The sequence below is a fragment of the Arvicanthis niloticus genome, chromosome 7 (assembly GCF_011762505.2).
Source record: "Arvicanthis niloticus isolate mArvNil1 chromosome 7, mArvNil1.pat.X, whole genome shotgun sequence".
NCBI classification, from domain to species: Eukaryota; Metazoa; Chordata; class Mammalia; order Rodentia; family Muridae; genus Arvicanthis; species Arvicanthis niloticus.
In genome coordinates, this window is record NC_047664.1 from 86748849 (window position 1) to 86765905 (window position 17057).

The 17057-nt window shown below is 34.7% G+C and overlaps 1 protein-coding gene across 1 annotated transcript; it reads right to left on the reverse strand.

Moving 5' to 3' along the window:
* Window positions 1-1103: 1103 nt before the first annotated feature.
* Window positions 1104-11038, reverse strand: LOC117712771 (UDP-glucuronosyltransferase 2B17-like). The gene is made up of 6 exons (XM_034508902.3): window positions 10215-11038; window positions 8623-8771; window positions 6987-7118; window positions 5819-5906; window positions 5059-5278; window positions 1104-1611 (listed from the first exon to the last, which is right to left on the reverse strand). Exons 1-6 carry the CDS (start codon window positions 10936-10938, stop codon window positions 1332-1334), a joined length of 1593 nt encoding a protein of 530 aa, XP_034364793.1. The 5' UTR covers window positions 10939-11038; the 3' UTR covers window positions 1104-1331.
* Between the last annotated feature and the right edge of the window lie 6019 nt (window positions 11039-17057).

Genomic DNA, 17057 nt, shown 5'->3' on the forward strand with positions numbered 1-17057 from the left:
CTCTATGACTTTATGGAAGACGTTTTCAGGCCCTTTAAACTGGTAATCTTCACCCTGTTCTATTCCTATTATTTTTAGGTTTTGGTTTTTAATTGTGTCCTGAATTTCTTGGATGTTTTGGGTTAGAAGTTTTTACACTTTGTATTTTCATTGACTGTTATGCCAATATCTTCTATGTTTTTATTCTTGAGATTCTCTCTTCTATTTCTTATATTCTTTTGGTGATGCTTGCATCTGCAGCTCCTGGTCTCTTTCCTAGGTTTTCTAACTCCAGGGTTACCCTCATTTGTCATGTTTTATTGTTTGTTTACATTTTTAGGTCTTGGACTATTTTGTTCAATTCCTTCACATGCTTGAAAGTAATTTCCTGTATTTCTTTAAAGGATTTATTTGTTTCAACATTAAGGGTTTCTACCTGTTTACCTGTGTTTTCCTGTATTTCTTTCAGGAAGTTGTATACGAAGCCTCTTTATGAGATTCTATCATATTCATGAAATGGGATTTTAGGTAAGAATCTTGATTTTTAGGTGTGTTAGGGTGTGCAAGGCTTGCTGTGCTGGGAGAAGTTAGTTCTGATGGTTTTAAATTACACTGGCTTCTGTTGCTTATGTTCTTGAGCTTACTCTTGTCATCTGGTTTATCTCTGATGTTAACTGTCCTGAGTGTCTCTGACTGAATCAGGCCTCCCTGGAGGCAGGTAAAGCTGTGTGACATGAATTATAGCCAACCTTCTGAAAGGTAGGCAGTGCTTTTACTGGTTATTGGGAGCCTCCTGTGTCCCTGGTTAGGGCAGAACTCCTGTGTTCCTGGTTAGGGCAGTGTTGTGTCACTGGTTAAAGCAGGTCTCTTGGGAGAGAAGCATTTTGTGGAGTATGTGAGGGAATGGACAATCTTAACTGCGAACATGGGGAGGTATAGACTGGGAGGAAGAAGGAGCTAGGGCAAGGCGGTAGATCCCACATCAGCTGGGCTCTGTGGGTGTTCCAACTTGTGTCAGTATTGTAGATGCTGTCTCAGCTGTGTTCTTTGTTAGGGAAGACTTCCTGAAAGTCAGGCAGTCTGTAAAGTGTGGAAAGAGAGCAGGTGCACAGATCTACTCTGGGTAGAGGTGTGCAGCAATATTTTTATTTTTATGACATTGGCAAGTATATATTAAATTTCCATATTTTCTATGCATGCATAGATATATATATATATCCATGTAAAAAGATCATATATATATGATTACAAAGAACCTTGCCTTGGTACAGTAATCAATGAGTGTTTAGAAGGTAGTTTATAACTTAGAATGATGCTGAAATTTTATTCAAAAACTGCATTGTCAATGAGCTCTACTTTTTCTTCATTTTCTTTTCCTTCTTTACAAAGTATCGACAAGCCATCAAGCAGCACTTTATAGAAATGACTGCAGTGGCCACCACACAGGCTAGTAGGAATCCAATCACATCTAGAGAGTGGTACTGGTACCAGGTGAGGTTGTATGCAAGTGGTCTCAGTTGCTTGGCTCCTTTGTGGCGCATGACAAACTCAATCCAGAAGATAATCCTTTCCAGGGGCTTCATAGGCTGGTCATGGTGAATGGTTGATAACCACATAGCATTTTCTTTATAGCTGTAAGTGATAAAATTTCAATCCAAAAAAAAACCATTATAGAATACACATTTCTAAAATTTTGTGTAGATAGTAAAGCTGTTTTTACAGTAAGTAGGAGAAAAATGAATTATGCTTTATATTTATGTCCAGAAAGATGTTAATAGGCATGTTTGAACTTCTTTAGTAAACAAAATGGAAGTATATAATAGAAAATTAGAAAAGACCAAACATTCTGAAATTATAGTTTATAAACAGCTAATCCTTAAATAATACATTACAAACTGACATAGTATTTGCATATATGAGATTTCAGTTATCCAGTGTGAGGATACAGATCAAAAATAGACTTTTGTGAGGGTATTTTTAAGGGTTTGTTAGAAAACTCCTTGAAAACAAGGTAAGAGTCTCATGATCTCAGTTTCTTCAAAAACACAGAATTCCTAATAGATTATGGTTTTGAGACCCTTTCAGGTGTAGCAAACAGGCACACATTTACTTTGGATTATTTATTTTAACTGGTTATTGTTATTTTTTCACGTGCCTCTGTGGAAAAACTTGTTTTCCTGTGAATGTCTTGTCCATCACGTGCATCTTGCCCTGTTACTGTGCACTTTCCTTATGTGATTCTTCTTAATCCTCAACATAAAAATTGCCTGAAGCTGTAAGTAAAGTCGGCTACTGCATGAGAGTTTACTTTGTCTCACTTATCAGCCTGACTCTCCCAAGTCCCACTGATATTGTACAGTGAGTGGTAAACAACCTGGTAAGCAATTATAAACTAGGTGTTTGTTCAAACTTTGTAGTAGCATCAGAACGTGTAAGTAGAAGGCAAATATCTGTCAAGCTGCAACCATGGTGTTGGGTATTGTAGTGGCTGTGTATTTACTGTAAGCAGTTGGTTTTGAAACAAAATTTTGTGGAATGCCATATAAGTCATTATACATTATGATTTAAAAAGTGTCTTGAAATTTATTAATTAGCTCTAATGGCTACTTCTTGTTGCTTTTATCTATTTTGTAGAAAGGTTACTATTTATTAATGTAATTAATAGAATGCATAACAATTCTCTATTACAATATTGAAACTGTTTTAATTTGTATTGCATTTCATATATTATATTATAAAGTAAAATCAATAATTTTGTTTATTATTTTCAATTATGTGCATGTATGTGTCAGTGTGTGTGCATGTAAGAATGTGTGAATGCATGCATGTGTGCTCCTGTGTGTGCTCCTGTGTGTGTGTGTGTGTGTGTATTATCTGCAGAGCTGGAGTTACAGATTGTTGTAAATCACCTGATATGGGTGTTGGGAACTGAGTTATGGCCCTCTACTAGTGTGAATTCTGCTTTTATCCACTGAGCCATCCTATAACCCTAACTTTTGCTCTTATTGCTAATCTTCATTTTTTGATTGCATTCTCATTAAAAAAAAATAGTTCAAATTTCACACTGAACCTTGTAGGTTCATTTGATTCTATTGTTGAAAAGATTATTGATTTTTATATAAAGGTGAAGTGCGACATAGAGACAAGAGTCAGCAGCCCTAAATTTCCTTTAATGTAGCACAACAGGTATGAATTACAGTGGCAGTTACTTATCCTCCTACTGTTTACAAAGTGCAATGGGAAAATAGTGATTTTCTTTTCATTAAAACATTCTTATTTTTAGTAGGCATATTATACTTATGTACAGTTTGGGATTCAACTTATTTGATTAAGGAATGGGAAGAGGAGAGGCTTCTTATACATAGGGAGGGAGGTAAATACAGAAGAAGGTATAAAGAAGGTGAAGAGTGAGAGCAGAATTCAAGTGATCTTATAAAGGAAATGGGAAGAGGGAATGCTCCTTTGGGAGAGGGAGAGGGAGAGGGAGGGGGAGGGGAGGGAGAGGGGGAAGGGGAGGGGGAGAGGGAGAAGAAAGAAGGAGAGGGAGGGGATGGGAAGGGGGAGGGGAGAGGGAGGGGGATGGGGGAGGGGGAGGGAAGGGAAGGGGGAGAAGGAAGAAGGAGAGGGAGGGGGAGGGGGAGAAGGAGAGGGAGGGGGAGAGGGAGAGGGAGGGGAGGGAGAGGGAAAAGGAAGAAGGAAGAAGAAAGAAGGAGGGGGAGGGGAGGGGGAGGGGGAGAAGGAAGAAGAAAAAAGGTGAGGGAGAGGGGGAGGGAAGAAGGAGATGATGGGAACAGAAGAAGGGAAAATCCATAAAGAATTATACTACTGACTATTTATTAAAATTACCTGTAATGCATACAATTCCATGTATAAATATACATATATAGTTTTAATAAACTTTTCTCACCCAGAATGATGGTTCTCCCTCCAAGATATAACAACCACCTACCATAAAACCCAACCCAACACCAGACATGGAAGCCCTCCTGTGAGATGTTAGCCAGAGTTGTCAAAGAGATTATTAAACATATTGTTCTTGACCTTGGTTATTCCCCAGAGGTGAGAAGCATGATTTTATTTCTGAAAGAATGTATATTTCAGAAACAGGATGTAGAGATCTTTGAGCTGGGACTTACTTGAAGTACCTTACCTGAAGACTACCTTTCATGATAAACCATAGAATAAAGGGTTGAAAGATTATAAGAGACAGAGGGCCAAGATATTTGCTGTGAAGTTTTTCATTTGAGAAGTATCATAAAAGTTACACTCATGAAGTGTGACATCATGCATGCCTAAACAAGATCTGAATAATGATGACATTAATCATCATGCCAATATGGAGAGGGGTAACCCTTACCCTGGTCCAAACACTACACAAAACTACTATAGGACCTATGGTATGCTGAAAGTGGGACAGAAAAAGTGTTTTCCAGAAAAAAAAACTTCCAAATAGATTTTTTTAACCAAAAAAAAAAAATAAAAAATAAAAAATGATGATGGACTCTATTAGATTTTCACAATATTAACATATTGGGTTGCAGAGTTATACATTAATACCTATTATATTCAATAATAAAAGTTACAAGTGACATAATGTCACATGTGTCTTTTATAAAATTCAAGTTCTTCTGTTGTGATGTTTTGCTAGGCCTTCTATGTTTAACCCATCTGATACCACAGTTTATGTTTAATTTCTTTTGACTCATTGACTACTTGGGTTTTGAGCTATTTTTAAAACCCTAATAAATTAATTGAAAAGAAATATTGACCAGATACGGTGGCATACACATTATGGCCAAGCAGAAGAGTTGAACATTTAAGATGAGCCCGATTTACATAGCAAAGAAACACAAAGCATAACATAGAAATTAAAACAATAACAAACAGAGAAAATAACACGTACACTGAATCATGCCCTAATTTGTCTCTGTTCCTACAATAATTATTACTCTGAGAATACTACTTGCTCATTTGTCCTTCACTAAGAAGGCCAATGACTGAATAAATAACCAAATTAGTAAATACACATGTAAATGAATAAATAAACAATAGATACACATTTTAAAAGGTTATACTCACGAAGGATTGTCAATGACTTCTTCCAGTGCTTTGAGCAAATCTGACCTTGACATTGTTCTGATATTTAATGCAACAGCTGCTCCTTTGGCCACCATCTGGGCAATGTTATCATGTTGTTCTCCAAACAAAGGAATGCCAATCATAGGGATTCCATGATGGATGGCCTCATAGAGGCCATTGGCTCCACCATGAGTTACAAAGGCTTTGGTTTTTGGATGACCTAGAATAAGATGAATTCAGGATAACATTAATTAGCAATTTTAGACATGAAACAAGAAATGTACATGTATATATTATGAGGAACTCAGATAAGATTTCTTTTATATAAATATGCTTATACTCAAAAACATTGAAATGTCTGTCTCAGAGCAAAAAGACATTAAATTTACATATACCTATTTTGCAGATTTGCATGTGACTTGAGACTTGAACTATTAAATACTTGTTCCCAGTTGGCCACATGAAGCACATAGTAGATAAGAGAAAATAAGTGTGAAAAAACCCAAACACATGGCTGAACTCCCTCATAGAAACTGAGATAGGCAAGATGGAATATGGGGATTCTGAGGGTTAGAGGGAACCAAAAAAGGAAATAACATTTGAAATTTAAATAAAAAAAAATCTAATAAAAAAACAAGTTGTTTTATTAAATAAAAATTTATGAACTCCCTATAATATAAAGGCTTTTGGGTATACTAGGATAGGTACAGTAATCAAAGAAAGTCAGTTGTGACTCAGGATTTGATTTCTAGACTCTTACCAAGAAGGTCATTCTGGGGAAGCCACTTGTAGATTCTAGTATTGGATCCTAAGGAAGCTGGTTTTATGCCATCAAATCGCCAAAGAACCTATTAAATGTCAGAGAATCTTTATTGGTGGAGCCAAATTTTACACTATACAGCCTGAGCAGGTTATTTCTAAAAATATAAATGTAGATACATATATTTACATAATGACAATTAATGAAAAAATGATGTCACGGATTTGAAAGACAGCAAAGGCATAGATATTAGAGTGTTTGAAGGAAGGAATGGAAAAGAAGAATGACATAATAATAATTTCCAATCTGGGAATAATTTTTAAAATATAGCTTATTATATTATTTTATCTTAGAGAAAACATACTTAGTACCTGCCATGGGATAGATGAGGAATTCAGAAGAGCTGAGCAATGAAAATTTTAAAAGACTGAGAAAAGAGTGTGCCAGCAGTTTCTGTGTTTATTTTTATATTCAGACAGGTCAAACATAATCCTCACTTTTCAAGCAGATGATTTTAGACAAAAAAGATAGTTAATAATATGTGAAAATATTTAATGCCTTGGTGGCATAATTCAACCACAGAGAAGAGTGGCAAATTACTAATAATTTATATTTTGTATCAAATATTTTGATAGATCTAATACTCCAGTATTACTTAGAGTTTACTTTTATATATTTGTTCTATGTTATTTTTAATGAACTTCAATGTTTTGTCTTCAACTGTGATGTATATATGCCATCTTCCCAGGTGTAGCAGATAAGGGTGAGGCTGTTATTATCACCTATTCCTTGCTATTATTATTCAGATAATATTTTAACTGTCCTTCATGAACCTCTATAGAAATACATGTTTTTGTAACACATGTGTTGTCCTTGTGACTGTGTCCAGGTTGAACTCATGTGATCTTTACTTATATGACCTTTCGGAACGGAACCTTATTTGGAATGTACCCACAGAGAACACCAAGTTGATACCCAAGGTACTTAGAGCCAAAAACACCTTCTGTAGTATTGTAATATATGATGTGCGTATCTGTTTCTAAATTGTCCAAGGTTAATTAGAGGCTACTTAAATCTTTATGTTTCACACAGTCATTCCTAGAATCAGACCTTCCAAAACTTTCACAGATTCAGTATTCATTCCCCTCCCATGGACACTTTATATCACCTTTTGTGGAATCTGGGCAAGGGCCCATGCAATCGCGTTGGCCTGTTCTTCGGTCATGTTCCTGACCATTGACCCCAGAGAAAACACAACCACACCATGCTCTCCAGAGCTCTGGACAAAGTCTTCCATTTCCTATGAAGAAAGAACTTTTTGTGTCACAAAGTAACAATGATAGAAAAACCATTTATAAAAGTTTTATGAAAAAAACATAGAGAAAAAATGAGGTATTCTTAGGAATTTTTAGAATTGCAGTTTTAACAAATACAGAAGACAAAATTGTCAATGTCAAACACATTGAACATCACAGTCAGCTGTGTAAAGTGTACCCACACATGTTTAACAAACATTCTCTACAGGTATATTGCCTACATTCATGTCTGTGTGTCATTTATATGCAGTGCTCACAGAAGCCAAAAAAAGATGTCAGATTTCTTAGAACTGGAATTACAGATAATTGCTGGGATCAAACCCAGGTCTTCTGGAGAAGCAGCCAGTGCTCTTAACACTGAGCCATCTCTCCAGCCTCAACAAACATTGTCAATACTTTCCTATGGCAAAGTGAAAGCTTAGGAGTGCAAATATAGAATGTGAAATATTTGTAAAATTGTAGTGTCATTATATTTTCATCTTATAGGGAGTATGATTTTTCCTTACTATTTTATTTTTCTCCTATGATAGCTGATTTAATGCTATTACTTAGTGTTTGATGAAATGATAACTATTTTTAAGTATGTACATATGTGGTAGTTAATACAAATTTCCTAATACATTCAATTAAATGGGTTTTTTTTAAAAATAATCATAACTGCACGGTAAACATATAATATATAATAATTTTATGATATTTTGTATGAATTGGGTATTTTCAGATAGAACCTCTACAAATTATTGTTTGTGTAGAAATTATGAATATGTTGTTTCTCTGGATATCAAACAATTACCTTTAATGTATATTAATCACAGCTTTTAAATGATTAATAGTTTCTGATATGTTAAGTTTAACTAAGTTTTTCTGTTTTGTGTGAATGTGTTTATATGTGTCTGTGCAATGTGTATATTCATGCACTTGTGTGTGTTTGTGTGTATGTTTGTGTTTGTGTGTTGAGAGTACTGCTGGTGATGAAAATCTATGCCTTTGTTTTAGCACTTGGGGACTAAAAGATAAAGCTAGGTGTCCTCCTCTACATATTTTTAACATTGTTTTGAGACTATTTCTCATTAAACATGAATCTCACCATTTTTTAACAGGATCATAGCCAGCAAGCTAACAGTATTAACCTGTTTTTTGCAATGTCATTGTTAAAGGCACACATGCAATGCCAGGCTACCTAAATTTTTAGGTGGCTGTTGAGATTCAAACTCATAACATCATAGTTACTTTGTAATGATTTTACCAAATAGTTAAACATCCAAATACCTTACTGAACTTAATCTAAGTCACTGATACGAATATATCTCATTTCTATCATGCTCTTTCTTGATTTTATTGAATTCCTAGTTGACATGATGCTTAATTTCACATCATATATCTCTCTATCATTGGGAGAAAAAACATAATGAAATGTGTAAAATCACTTTCACCAGAAATTTAATGAAATGAAATGAAATGAAAAACAGATGAGAAGAATGAATTTACCTTAGGCAAGGGTTTAGCAGGTTTGCAGTGGAGTCCTCCAACATACTCAACATTTGGTAAGGTTGGGTGAGGAAACTCTAAATCCCAGTAGGATCTAATGAACCACATTTCTGCTTTGCCCATGGTCTCAACTAAGGTGGTTGGCCTTCCTAGATTGAGAAAATGAGCAAATGAGACAAAGAAAAGTTGAGAGAACTCGCTTCTGAATAAAAAATATATTTCCTTAAAAGTGTTGAAGGAATTTGTGTTTGATGTAGAGCATATGCATTATAAAACCAATGGTTTTGTATATACAATATGTTTTACATGTGTGATTTGTGGCTTAGATAACATATATAAGTGTCAGTTTGGTTTTATTTTTAAAGCTGACTTTGCAAGTTACCCCATTTCTTCTGTAATTTGAAACCATGAATAGTTCTTGAAATAACCTACTAAGCCACTATACAAATAAGCACAATTTTACTCATATCTACATTTTCAAAAGGAACTGTGTCAATATAAGCACATGATACAGGTCCAAATCTCATGCTGTGCTGTGTGTACCCTGGCCAGAATTTCCAGGGTCACTGTAGTGTAGAGGTAGTTATTTATCCTTCTTTTGTCAAGGGAGTTCTAAAGTTTATGAATAGCTGAATTTCTAGTTAGTGCTCCTACTTTAGTTTCATATTAAAATATCTAACAGTATTTATCTATAAAAACAATCACAATATTTATACATGTCATACCAATAAAAATTTTATGGTAGTCTTAACTATGGTATAAGTTTCAAGATAAAAACTTGACTTCAAAAAGTATAGACTAAGTATATATGTTTCCATTCTTCTGTACAGAACATACACTTAAAATACGGTTAGAAAAGGATACACTAAGGAAATGTGCTGGTAGGAACCTCAAGTTCATTTTCAAACTTGTAAACAAACATTGTGACTTTGAAGAGTAGGAGAAATATTTGAGAAAAACAGAAAATATACTCTATGATTTATCTTTTCATTTATGTGTATTTGAGAGTATATGCTATTATTCTATTATTCTATGGCCTGAGGATACCATAAAAAGACAGCAGGTTCCCTGCAGGTGAATATACAGTCAGTTTTAAGACACTGGACATGAGTGGATGCTAGGAACAAAACACAGGTACTGAATATGAACAGAAAACAATCAAACATTTGGCCATTTAATTTTTATAAAGACATTGGCTTGTGCAAAAGAACACAATTTCTTCAATGTTAAATACATATTGATACTATAAAATGTGTCATTCTTTAATCTAAATAATTTAACATTTGGGTAACAAGAAAGTGACTTATTACAGGGAAAAAGCTGAAAAATGACTAAAGAATCACTAGGGACCATCTTCTTGAAACTCTTTACAATTGTATAGTGAATCAGAATGTCCTCTATCAGGACTGATACCTTCTATTTGAACAGTAATATGAGCTTTTAACACAGAATTTCTGAGTTTGTTAGCTAATATCCTATTATATACTTGCTTACCTACAAAACCAACTTCTTTTTAAATTCCATGGACATATAGCTTCAAATATACATGTGTAACTCAGGTTATCAAGCTCCTAAGAGGAAACATGACTTACCCAAAACTTCACTGTAGAACTGATCCCATTTCTTCTCTGCAAATGTCTGGAACCAGAAGTCAAAATAGAGCATACATATCATATTTTTTACTCTCTCTGTGAATGTCATTTGCCCACCTAATCCTGACAAAATTATAGGTACATAAGAGGGAGGGAGTAGAAGTCCTCCACTGTACTTTTCCATTGTGTTTCCTGGAGAAGCTCGAAGACTGTACATAAAAGGAATCTGGAGCAGTTCGGCTATCAGCTCCCCACAGGAAGCAATGGCATCTGAGAAAAGGACATCAAACTTGGATTCCTGTAGTTTTGTCATGAGCTGTTTGTTTGAAACAACATCCTTACAAAGACTTAGGCAACATTCAGAGTGTTCATCAAACACTTTTTGAAGTGTAGGAGAATATGATAAGCATGTATCTTTTGGGACCTCATAAGTCCACACTTCCACAAACATAGTGAAAAATTTTTCCAGATCCTCTCTACTGAGAGCTGTAGGAACAGTTTCAAACTTAAGGCCAGGCGAATTTTTGGGATCAACGAAGATGGAAGCTGAAGGTCTCAGAACAGTGACTTCATGGCCCCTCTGTACAAGTTCATCCAGTATTATCTTTAAATTCATCCAGTGACTGAATTCCCATGGCCACACCAACACCTTCCCACAGCTTGTAGATCTGAAGCAGCAACCCATCTGCAGCAGGAGCAGAGCAGAAATCCACTTCACAGGCATCCTGGAAATCAATGTCCTTCTGTTCACAGTGTGTTCCCTTCCTTCACTGCTAGTCTTTATGTCTGAGAAGAAAAAGGTCCATGAGTTAAAATATAACCTGAGTTGGTACAAGGAAATATAATTTATGACCAGATTGAAGTTGTTGGCTGAAGAGAGATAGTAAAAGCAAATATTAACTATTTCAAATTTAATGTCACATGTTTTGTAATGAAATAAAGTTGGGAATCATGACCTGTCTTTGTAAATCTGTTTGCAAGAGTTTTGAATCATAGAAAGAACACTGATTAGTGTGAGGTGAGTCTCCATTTTATTCACAACACATGAACTAAAGTTGTACTAGCTACAGAGCTTATCAGTATTTCCTGAATATTATTTTGTAAGAATGTTGATTAAAATATTTAATCACATCCTGTTTGTTGAATAGCCTGAATGTGTTCCTTACTTACTTGACAGTGACTAGGTCTGGGAATAAGACAGACAAGAGTTTCTGCCTGTGAATATCCCTAAGGAAAAAGCCAAACATACTGCCCTGAGTGGTATTAGCTGCTAAGGTTTGCAAAAAGCAGCCAGTTGGTTCAACCTATCTGTCCACAGCCCTTTCCTAGGACCAAGAAGTAGCTGGATAGTTTGTTCTTGGAATCTGTCTTTGTTAAGGTTTCATTGCTGTGAGGGGACACCATGGCCAAGGCAACTCTAAAAAAGTGCATCATTTAATTGTGCTAGCTTTCAGTTTCATAGGTGACAATAGGCTTTTTCATTCATTCCCCAATTCACAAATAATGACTTGGATACTGAATTACTTATGAATAAATTCCTAGGCCATAAGCTTGGGCTTGTTCCCTATCTCATAACATATATAACCTATTTATTCTAGTCTATGTGTGCCATAGTGTTGGTTACCTCTCCTCAGTTTCATATGTCTATCTCCTCTGAGTCAGGGGTAAACTCTTTCTACCCCTGACTCTTTCCTATTTCTCCTATTTCTCCTGCTAGCAGGGAGATGTCCTACTTTCCAATCCCACATGAACTCCTCATTGGCCCTCAGATTTTTATTGTCAGGTGATGTTTCCACACAGTACATGAGAAATTTTCTATACACTGAAGAAACCACACCCATAGAGTAGTGCATCTCTCAACCCATGTTGAGGCCCACACTGCCCAGCTTGGGGGCCACTGTGTCCCAGCCTTTAGCTGCTGCTCTGGTCCACTGGTCAGGGTCTAACAAGAGAGACAGTGGAGATGGAGGGGGAAGAGATGGGAAGAATGGAGACAAGACAGAGGTTCTCATCAAGGCTCTAGTCTCCTTTATTGAAAGGAAATCCTGGGTATTTATATGCTTTGCCATGTGCCATGTAGGCATGGATACCACATGCATCTTGCAGGCATGGATATCACATGTCCCTTGCAGGTGGGGGCACTAAACAGCAAAACAAGATATGTGGAATAAACAAGATGTTTATCAAGAGTGTAGTCAGCTGTTGCAGGCTGTTGAAAAGCAAATCTCTTGTCAGGGTATATGGCTCGAGATGGCTGCAAAGATGACAGCCTTTTTCTGCTAGGAGTCAGCTCCCAACAAACCCCATCAGAAAAAATTCTTCCAGTAGATGAGGAAAAATATACAAAAGCTCTTCTGAGAATTAGTTCTAAGAAACTGTTTAATAAACAGAAACAGGGAAGAAGAAGAATAGAAAATAAGAATAGAAAGGATAATGAAAAACTATAATAATAGAAAGTAATAAAAAGAATATGAGCATTCCATTTTATATATAATATATTTAAATGGGTAATTTTTGTGAAAGAGTAAATAAAAAGATAGATCCAATCAATACGGGACAGAATTAGATTTCCTACTATCTTGAGTATAACTGACTTGTAGTGTTATTAATATGTCTTAACTATTCCAGAGGTTGTCTGCAAACCAAATAGAAGTAATACTTCTTGATACTGTACAACAGTGTCTCTTGTCTTTGAATTATATCTTAAAATTTTCTTCAGTTTAATAGCTTCATTGAGCATCACTTTTTTATGAACAGATTTAATGTTGTGCCAAAATGTCTCCTTCTTCCAAATGTACACCAGAGCATTTAGTTATTGCAATAGATTGAATTTTTAAGAGGTCATCTTATCACACATATAATTCTTGATTAATTATTGCCACTTTATCACATATTGACTAACATTTCTTCTCCACTTATGCTGAGTCACTTTCAATATAACTCATGAGTTTAGCTTAAATAACTGAGCAAATGAAAATTATTCTTTCTGTACCTGAAAGAAAGCAATATTAATATAAAACTTCAACATGGACATAAAATATATTATAAATATTATTTATATATAATAAAACATATTAAATTTAAACATGTACAAAGTACACCCTTAGAAAGGTGGTCAATTATATTATTAGTCATTTGGTACTTCAGCTGATGATGTATTTTCTTATACATTGAAATTACAAGGGTAAGTATTTATTATAATTGTAGCATGTAGTATCTATCTTTTTTGTTTCCAGTTTGCCAGATATGACTACAAAATGATGATATTTAATAAAAACTAGTAGGCCCAAGAATATTGACTACTTATTTATCTAACCACTATAGAAAGAGAATCCAGCCTACTAATATGTCAGTTCTCATTCACATCTGGTTATCCGCTGAATGACCACTGAGGCGCCTGCAGACCAAGGTCCAGCTCTAAAACCATCTTTGTCAGAATTACTTTGTTCTCTTGTTCTAGTATTTTATTTCCAACTCCAAGTCTCTTCATATGGTTTCCTTAACAGGGGTCAGTACCCAGAGAGCACTGTGGTACCCATTGCCAATATTTAGGATGCAAACAAATGAAAAATTTAAAATAATTTTATTTGCTCTACCAGTTTTAATTGTCTCTGTTTCAAAATTTGCTTTGCTAAATCTCAAATGAAGACCCTGACAACCTTAATCAGATTCCAAATAACACAATAGTTATCTTTATGAACAAGGGACCTTGAAGTGTATAAAATATTACACACTCTACATATATAATGTAGGAAGGATCCTCTTAGTATGCCTGTAAGAGTTTCCATGAATTACCCAATAGAGTCAACATATGTGTCAAATCAGAAAACTATTAGCTGTAGAATGTGTTCATGAAGTAGTTGACTAAATTTCATCTGTTGTTTTCAAAACTAAATTTATGATTCTCTAAGCTTTGTCTCCTATCTCAAAGGTACTTGGATATTCCTACCTTTAAGCCATATATTTAAATTAAACATTCCTGAGATATTAAAGGCATAGAACTTTATAAACCAAGCAACTTAATCATTAGTATTCATTGTTTACCTACAATATAATTAAAATTTTAAATAAAATAGAAGTGAATGACTTAAAAATAATAGATATAAACAGATCTGGAGAGAATTCCTGAATTTCCTGCTTTCCTTTGTGAGACTTGACTGATAGATTGCCAATAGGCATTCCTAAAATAACCTTGAAGGAGACCACAAATTGCATAATGATGAGTTTTCTTAATACCCTCCCTGTAGGGCCTCTTCATTTGTAAACTGATCTCAATTTTTCTTTCTATCCTAATTTACATCATACCTCTACTTATGGAGATGGATCTGTGTTTTCAAATGTCATCTTATTAGACAATTAAATATTAACTAATTATTACCAGTTTATCTCAAAGTCTTTGGCCTTATTTCTTCCCTAGTCATGCTGCTTCACAGTCAGCATGACTCAGCATTCTAGCTTAATTACATATTTGAGTAATATAAAACTTACCCTATTTGCACTTGCAAGGAAAGCATGGGAATAGAAAATCTCTGAGAAAAGACAGATGTAAATTAGGTCTATTTTATATTTTATATTGTCGTATAGGTTCTGCAATTAAGGATAAGTATCTGAGGCTCTATGTAACTTCTTTTTCTAGTTCCTGTTTGACAGAGCACTGATACTTGATGGAAATTAATTTACTCTGTCCAACATTGATCTAACTACTGCAGGAATTAAAAGATAGCTATGTGAATGTTCAATTGTGAAGATATTTCTAGAAAGCACATGAATAATCATCAGTGGTGCTTCAGAAGGATGTCCAACTCTATGTTCATCTTTCTCAGCATTTCCATGTACCATATTCCTTTTTTTCCCATGAGCTGCATTTCCCAAAGTACTTCATGCCTCTTATAATATATTACCATAAAATAGTACCTAAGTAGTAATAGTACAGAGAGTTGCTAGGATAACTGTTCTATAATATCTTTTTCAGAAAATATCTCTTAATTTCAAATAGATTAAACTTTTGCCATACCCTTCAACCAAGTTAATAATATGGGTACATCTAATTGAGTTGTTGGCCAAAGAGGTACCATGACAATCACCAAACAATATGGGATACTTCCAAGTCTCTTGGTTGCTCTCCACAAACTGATGGTAATGCCTTGTTGCTGAAGATTGTGCCTACATCTCTCATTGAACACACAAAGTTGAAATGTTGGTAAGCTAGATCTTTTACTCTTTCAGATTGTATTCTTGGTACTGGGAGACATGGTGCATGCTACCAGAAGATAAGATAATCCCCAACCCAGCTACAAACATTGTGATCTAATAAGATGATTTGATTACAAAGTATGCTTATTTTGTTCTAGAATTTTCAGGTGTACTGTTAAAATGCTAGGATATGGTCTCTCTAGTTGTTTTGAGCAGTTGGTTGGGTTGGGAGTTGGGAAAGACTATCAGGGTATGAGAGAAGGGAATTGATGTTCTGAATATATTGCATAAATTTTTAATAAAAAAGAAAAATTCATGCCTTGAGTTAATTTAGAAATATGTGCTCAATCTGCTATCTTACTATATGCTAAGCCTGTTTTAAGTTTAACATACTATTAAGACAACAATAAAACCTACCTCAGTGTACTATGTAATCAGCCTTCACAACCTAAGGTAAGCATATAGATTTAATCTTAAACTAAGTGGTATTCCATACCTGTGAGTCAGAGTAACATATGTTTCCATGTGTATATTGTGGTATTCATTCTTTGAAAACCGAAGCCAGACTGATATTAGTCTTAGCAGACAAAAATATCTTAAATTTGGAGAACCGCATATAGACATAAGTTGATAATTTCAAAGTGTGGCTCTAGGTGATGTTTTATGTCAGTTGGTTTCAATAAAGTAATGTGTTTTCTTATGAAACCTCATTAAAGATTTCTGTAAGAGTATCCTTAATCCTTTCCCGTGTCATGTCTTAAATTTTGTTCTAAATATAAAACAAATCCCTTTGTAAGGAACAGAAAAGAAATATGGAGAGACAATAGGGTTAGACACAGATAAGACACACAACAACCAGGCTATGAAGCCCAAACTATAGACACATTAGAAGCATAGTGAAAGGTATGGAACATTCAAATTTGGGCTCATTCATATTTAACCTATAAGAGGCAGAGCCTCTCTCTCTCTCTCTCTCTCTCTCTCTCTCTCTCTCTCTCTCTCTCTCCCCGCCCCCCAAGGTGATATTGACACAGGTATTGACCAATGTAGTAAACTTACAACATTGGGGATGCTAAAAATACAGTTTAAAATAATATTATATGCCTTATCTTTGTTTTCTTTCAGTTTAAATTGTTTTTTTTTTTACTAAATATTAAATAAGAACCTAAAATATTTCTATATTATCCAGTGCCTGGATGTTGATCTTCATCAAAGTGTGTAGTGGAATGTATATATTTTAAATAATTTATATGAAAATCTATGACAAAACCTTCTATCAGTATTTCTTTATTATTTACCCTTTACTTGCCTGTGTATTGTAAATAGGTGTTAAGTTAGAAAACTACGAGTGGTGAACCTTGTCCATGCAGTAGATAAGCAAATTTTACAGTCCTTTTTCAAAATTAACTCAGCATTTGGTTTTAAAGATGTTAAATGTTACCTTAACAGTCAATGTAAACATGATTTTTAGAGTGTTTGTTTGAAATATTTTTGAATATAGAGAATTTGAAAATTACAAAAATCACAAAAAATTGTGAAAAAACTATAAATACATAATTTTATTTTTTTCATTAATGTATTTATTTACATCCTGATCACAGCCCCCTCCTTTCCTCTCATTACCCCCTTCACATGGCTTCTCCCTACCAG